The sequence below is a fragment of the Pteropus vampyrus genome, unplaced genomic scaffold, assembly GCF_000151845.1.
Source record: "Pteropus vampyrus isolate Shadow unplaced genomic scaffold, Pvam_2.0 Scaffold405, whole genome shotgun sequence".
Taxonomy (NCBI): domain Eukaryota; kingdom Metazoa; phylum Chordata; class Mammalia; order Chiroptera; family Pteropodidae; genus Pteropus; species Pteropus vampyrus.
The window spans coordinates 148,654-154,923 of record NW_011889186.1 but is presented as its reverse complement, the minus strand read 5'-3'; the positions used below and the strand labels follow the sequence as shown (position 1 = coordinate 154,923).

The 6,270-nt window shown below is 65.2% G+C and overlaps 1 protein-coding gene and 1 pseudogene across 9 annotated transcripts in view; both read right to left on the bottom strand.

Moving 5' to 3' along the window:
- Window positions 1-6,270, bottom strand: part of LRRC56 (leucine rich repeat containing 56) — an 18,777-nt gene that overhangs the window by 1,235 nt on the left and 11,272 nt on the right. For 4 of the 9 annotated variants that reach the window (XM_023523746.1, XM_023523744.1, XM_023523748.1 and 1 more), the window contains exons 6-13: window positions 3,769-3,865; window positions 3,500-3,700; window positions 2,884-3,067; window positions 2,304-2,480; window positions 2,159-2,223; window positions 1,781-1,917; window positions 1,422-1,543; window positions 9-209 (exon numbers count right to left, since the gene is read on the bottom strand). In XM_023523746.1, the coding sequence (XP_023379514.1) occupies window positions 9-209; window positions 1,422-1,543; window positions 1,781-1,917; window positions 2,159-2,223; window positions 2,304-2,480; window positions 2,884-3,067; window positions 3,500-3,700; window positions 3,769-3,865 (1,184 nt within the window). The remainder of the gene's footprint in view (window positions 1-8; window positions 210-1,421; window positions 1,544-1,780; window positions 1,918-2,158; window positions 2,224-2,303; window positions 2,481-2,883; window positions 3,068-3,499; window positions 3,701-3,768; window positions 3,866-6,270) is intronic. The other 5 variants (XM_023523745.1, XM_023523749.1, XM_023523750.1 and 2 more) reach the window with 5 other exon arrangements.
- LOC111731895 lies at window positions 4,803-4,924 on the bottom strand (annotated as a pseudogene).

Below are 6,270 nucleotides of genomic sequence, written 5' to 3'. Positions count from 1 at the left end.
GCTCGGGCCTGAGCCCACCTCCAGGGCTCTCAGAGCAGCCACTGCAGCCAGCCCCTGACCCAGGCCAGGCCCGGAGCTGCCCAGGGCTCTGAGCCGACGCGCCCGGAACTGCAGGCCTGTGGAGCCCTGGTTGCTGCTGCTTGAGTCAGGTGGCACGGGGAGTTTGGGGGGACAGGGGAGCAGATTATAGCCCACGGTCCTAGACGGCTCTGGAAGACAAGCCCCCCCCACCCCGGAGAATCATCCAGTGGGGATCGCCTCAGGCAGAGCTGCAGTGTCTGCTGCGGCTTCTCCTCTAGCTGTCGCCCACCCCACAGGCTGCGCTCCTCTGCCCCACAGCTATGCTCCCTGGGAAAGCTGTGGCCCCTCGTCCCTGTGACCTCTGACCCTTGCTTTAGCCAGACCTACCTTCAGGGAGGCAGAGGCCACAAGGGCTCTAGCTTTGGGTCACTGGGTCCTGTCTCCAAGGGCCTGCTCATTGGTTGGTGGCCTTGGGCCAGTTCCTAAACCTCTGGTGTAGAGCTGGGCCCCAGCACCCACCACAGGGCAGGCTGGGCAGGTGTGGCCATGGTCTCCCAGTGCCTGCCTGGACCCAGCCTAGAGTGGGAGCCCTGGTGCCCCTTTTTCCCTGAGTCCCCACTGTCTGTCACCATCCCAGCCATGCCTTCTGTCCCTGCTTTGCTTTCAAAGGCAGCTGGCCTTTGACCTCTCTGGACCAGCTGATCTCAGGACCCATGGTCTCCGCTGGCCTCCCAGGCGACAGCCAGCCAGCACAGCACGAGGAGAGCAGAGGCCCTGCCATCTTTGCTCCAGCCCAGCCCCCCTGGTGCACCTTCCCCTCCAGAAGGGTCACTGGGCCCCCTTCAGCCTGTGCTCCTACTGCCCCTGCTCAAAGTGCCGCTCCCCAGGCCCCCCCCCGCCCCCCACTGATCCACCAGGAAGGTCAGATTCTTCCTCCTGGAAACCTCTGGACCCTGCTGGGTTTGCCCCCTCAAGGCTGTCACTCTGCAGCTAGTGTCCTTTGGGGAGGGCCTCGCCTGGCTTCATTCTGCGGCCTGAGTTCCGTGCAGGCCCCTCCTGCAGGGTGAAGCCTGGCGCTCATCTCTCCCTCAGCCTCTGGCCTGCCGGGGGGCCCCCTCCGCCAGCACCTTGCCCTGCCCCCTGAGAACGGCCCCTGGGCCTGTCCTGCTCCTTGCTCCCGGCTCCTCAGTGCCCCCCCCCCACCCTTTGTCTTGTGTCCAGCCCTGGTGGCCTCATGGCTTCATAGGCTCAGGGGCACTAGGGACTGGTCCCTTCAGTTGCGAGCCCTCACCCTCGGGAGGGGACCTCCCTGTCACAGGCCCTCAGAATCAGGAGAAGGGGGAGCTGGTCTGAGGTGAGGGCCGCCCATCCCACCCCTGACACAGTGGGTCTCTCGGTACCTGGGGCCAGGCTTAGGGGACTGGGTGGGGTGTGAGGCCCAGTCTCGTCCTCCTGCTCCTCAGGTCCCCTCCGTGGCCTCCTCCAGGGGGCTTCGGCTCCTTCCTGCTGGGACTCCAGGTGCCTAGGGGGGCGGGGGTTGGAGTTGGGGAGGGGAGAGGCTGCAGCCCTGGTCCCCCTCAGAGCCAATTCCAAATGTGTGTGACTCTGGGATGACACCCCAGCCTCAGGCTCCCATGACCAGCTCCTCCAGCCATCCTGGGGACCAGTGACCAGCTCCCCAAGGCAGCCGGAGCTGTGACCCCCACCAGACAGGACGCACATGGTGGGGGGTGGCGCTCCACCCAGGAAGGGCACTCACCGCAGGCCCAGCTCCCTCCAGGCTGGAAGTCCTGCCAGTGCCGAGAGGTCACAGCTGTCTGCAGGGTCAGGCCCCGGGGTGGGGGTGCTGGGGGCCAGGTCTTCCGGCCTGCATCGGAGCAGCCGCTCTGGGGGCGCCTGCGGAGGGCAAGGGCGGGTTTGGGGACACGGCCCTCGATGGGGCTAGGTGGGAAGTCGCCTGGGGGCGGAAGACTTCATCTGCGGAGCCTGTGGGAGAGCTGGGGGCTGGCCCTGGGGTGGCCGCGACGCGGGTCCTGTCAGGCCAGGATGCCAGGCCACGCGGGGACCGAAGGCCCAGCCCCGGCCCACTGTGGGGTGGGGCTGAAGCCGCAGCCTGCAGGGCAGGGGCAGGGCATACCGGGCACTGGTGCTGACGCTCCCGCAGGCCTTTGGTGGGGTTTCCACACAGGACTGGGCCAGCACCTGCAGAAGAAGGTGTGGCTGGGCCGGGTTTGAGGTTGAGGGGCTGGAGGCGGAGCTTCGTGTCGCGGTGGGTCAGTTACCGTGGGTGAGGGTGCTGGCGACGTCCTCTGGGGCCGGGTCCGTGGGAAGCAGGCCTTCGGGCAGGGGGCCCCCAGGGACCAGCAGGGAGAGGGGCCAGGGCCTGGGAGCCCGGGGCTGGGTCTCAGGCAGGGACAGCTCGAGGCCGAGTCTCCGAATGGGGTATCCGTGGGGATGATCTGCCCAAGGGTCAAAATCGGGTCACCAAGGGCCATACCAGCTGGCCAGCCCAAGAGACCCCCCCAAGACTCTGTCCACAGACCAGGGACCGCACCACCTGACATGTGTGCCCCGAAGCCTGGTGCCGTGGGGGGCAGGTTTTGGCCCCCTCTTCCTCTGCAGGTGGGTGGGGCAGCCCCATCCAGGCGCTGCTCACGGGGAAGCATCCTGGCCTCGGGGCAGGGTTGCAAGCTCTGGGGACAAGGGGTCAAGGCTGGGAGGTGACGTATACGTGGCCGTCCATCTCTGGGAGGCATGGGGCAGAGGCCTGGGGGTTGAGAGCTCTCCCCTTGCGGGGCCTGGGCTGGAGACCTCTTCTAGGGCTCATGCGTGGGAGCTGCAGGCTGGGTGATTGGGCCTTACCCAGCCCAGGGAGCAGGCCGCCCAGGACCCTGCCCTCCTTGATGGCCTCCTTCACCATGAGCCAGTCCTGGTCCAGCTTCCGGGAGGCCGGCAGGTCCGTGTGAGTGGTTGGCACCTCGTCCAGGACCCGCAGGTGTGGGATGAGCTTCCTCACCTCTGCCCGGTAGTTGTAGTGCTGGGGCGCCTGCAGGGGGAGGGAGCGGCCGGTGGCCCGTCAGGCCAGCTGTATCCTGGGGCCACTTGTCCCAGACCCCTGTGGGGTGGGGCAGGGGAGCTGGGGCTGGCGAGGCTGCCCCATCCTGCAGGCTGCCGGGGTCTCTCTCGGGCACCAGGGACTTTGGGGACTCCGGGCTCTCACGCACGAGATCTCACTGTCCAGCTTCATGGCCAGGGTGCATGGCGTCCTCTGGCCTGTGGAGCTGCCCTGAGCTCAGCGCTTGGGCCTGGTTGGCCAGTGGGCGCCTAGCGGGCAGGTGGGGCGCACAGGCCTGGGGGGACGGGGTGCGTGTGGTTCCACAAGGCATGCACGTGGCCCTGTGGCACGAGCATAAGCTCACTAAGCTCCTGGTGAACAAGCCGCAGGGTGTGGGTGGCCCCTGGGCGCCTCCACACGCACCTCGTTGCGGGGGCCGGGGCTCGGCCGCAGGCACACGAGGTTGCCCTCCAGGGTGAGCGTGGCCAGCCTCGGGCACAGCTGCAGGTAGCGCACCTGCCCCAGGTCCTCCACGCTGTTGCCCTCCAGGTCTAGCACCTCCAGCTGCTCCAGCAGGCACAGCGGGCTGAGGTCCGAGATGGAGTTGTAGGAGACGTAGAGCTCCTGTGGCACAGGGGGCCTCAGCCGGGGCCTGCCCGGTGCCCTCCCCCCGCCCAGGGCCACAGACCCACCTCCAGGGCCGGAAGGGAGCCAATGCCGTCCAGGTCCACCAGGCCACAGCGAGCCAGCCACAGCACCCGCAGGCGGCCCAGGGAGGTGCCCAGGTCTCTGTGGAGGGCGGGTTGGGGGGTCAGCGCTGCCCTGTGGCCATGAAGACCCTGTGCCATGCCTCGTGCCCAGCCGACACCCACATCTGGCTGTCTGCAGGTGTGGGGGCAGGTGCGCCTGTGGCTCATGCAGCCTCCGGGCTGCAGGGCTCCGCCTCCTCTCCTGGTCTCAGGCACCAGCAGAACGGCCCCAGGGGGCCCGAGCTTGGCGGGGGTGGGCGGTGGGAGCTACCTTGTGCTGCACAGCTCAGCCCAGCCTCACTGCTGCCCACTGTGGGCTCAACCTGGGGTGTTCTCTGTCCCTTCATCTCCCCTGGCCTCTGTTGTGGATGACTGCCCCAAGTTACAGCCCTTCCCCCAGCCCAGTGCTGCTTATAGGACCTCCCCGCCCCCGCTCCCTCTGTCGGCACCTGGACTCATCCCTGCCAGCCTCCGCCATGGGGGGCACCTTCCCGCCCCCTCTGTGTGCGAGGTCCTCTCAGCCCGGTGTCCCACGTCTGCAGACAGGCCACAGGCCCACCGCCCACATTCTGCCCGGTTCCGGAATGTTCCATGCTCTCCACGCTCCCTTCTTGTGCCCGGAGCTCCCCGCTCACCCGCGGTCCAGTCCCGGGTCCTCGCGTCTCCCCTGCCACCTCCACCATCTCTTCCCTCCAAGGTGGCTGCTGAAGCTTTCACGTCGCCCTCAGGTTAACCCCCGGAGCTTTGTCGTCCCTGACCTTTTCTCTCGACAGGTTTGGGACGTTTTGCCGCCCTCCTTGCACAGTCTCTGTCCCCTCTGAGATGCTTGGGTTTGTTTCGCCCTTCCCCTTTCCTGCCGCGGGTATCGGGACATTTCTATTTTTATTTTATTATTTTATTTTTTAGGTGAGGCAACCCTTGGTTGACCTCACAGATTGCAAGGACCTTGTCAGCTTGCAATCCCCTATCTTTTTTATTTTTTACGCCACCCGGTCTTCCTAGGTGGTCTCCCATCCAAGTACTAACCAGGCCCGACCCCGCTTAGCTTCCGAGATCAGACGGGATCGGGCTCGTTCAGGAAGGCGGCGTGGCCGTAGACTATCGTGACATTTTAAATCGCACTTTAATAGCTTTTGGACACGCGGATTGAGAGTGAGGGTTCGCAGTGCCGCTTGGAGGCGCTGAGCCATGAGGGACTCTTCCCCGCGGGCGTGTTTGGTGGGGACCTGTCGCTGGAGGTGGTGGTGGTGGTGGGCCGCGCGCGACTCTGCCTGCAGGTGCCTCCGGTGCTCCGGAAGCAGCCGGCCCAGCTCCGCTCCCGCCCTTCCCCTCCCGCACCTGCGCCTGCGCGTGCGTGTGGCACCTCCTAGGCCTCCCCAGACCAGCCGCGCACTCCCGCCGGGTGGAGTAATTCCCCAGACCCTTCTTCCAGCTCGCAAATCCCCCTTCGGTTGTGTCTCACCCACTGATCAACCTGTCCACTGAGTCTTCAAGTTCCATTCTGCTGTCCTCGTCCCCACGCGTGCCGCGCCTTTGTCCTTTGGTTCCAGGGGCTCCATGTTCATCCCCAGCCTATTTCCTGAAACGGCTTTTCCGGTCCTCTCTGAATTGGCTGAAACTGTTGTCTAGCGAGTCCTTCGAGAGCGGCCAATCAAACCATCTTCCTGGTTTCTCCTGACTCGTTCAAGAATGCCCGGTGCCTCTGTGCCTGGACAGCCACGGGCTGGGCATGAAGTTCCCGGCGCGCTCCCTCCCTACTCTGGGCTGTGCCCGGGTCGGTCTGCTTCGAGAGTTTCTAGGGAAAGTCTGAGGAAAACGTCACTTCTTTTGTTAAGAGAAGACATGCTGTCTTTTCCTGGCTGTCCCCAGATTTTCTTGACCTCGAAGCCCAGTGACTTAGTTAGGACATGTGTCTGCGCTGGCGACACAGTGTCAGCTTTCCCTTTTGCCCGGTAGCTGAGGCGTCAACGTGTTATGTCTGGCGGCCTCCTTTAACCTTCAGCGGTTTGCCCTGCTCCGTTGTCCTGGTTCACTCCGCAGAGGCCACCGTCGGCGCGTGGCCGGCCTCCCGCGTGCCCGGCCTCCGGGGCTGCGGAGCACTGTCCCCGGACATCAGGATGGCTCACTGCTGTCAACCCTGTTTCCCCACACGATGCCTCGTAGTGGGGTTCCTGCGGGACTTCTCCCAAGTTTGTCTTCCTGTCTGCGATGGAATTATCGCTTCATTGCATTTCTTTCTAGGGTCCGCACGCGTCTTTCTGCTTGTGACCCGCGGTTCAGACCCCAGACGCAGGCCGGACTTCGCTCCGCGGGGGGCTGGGCTTTCCTGCGTGCGGCCACCCGCCCAGGGAAAGCGAGGGGTCCTAGAGCACTCACGGCTGGCAGATAACTGGTAGATGTTGCTTCATCTCAGGTCAAACAGGAAAGAAAACTGCTTAGAACTAG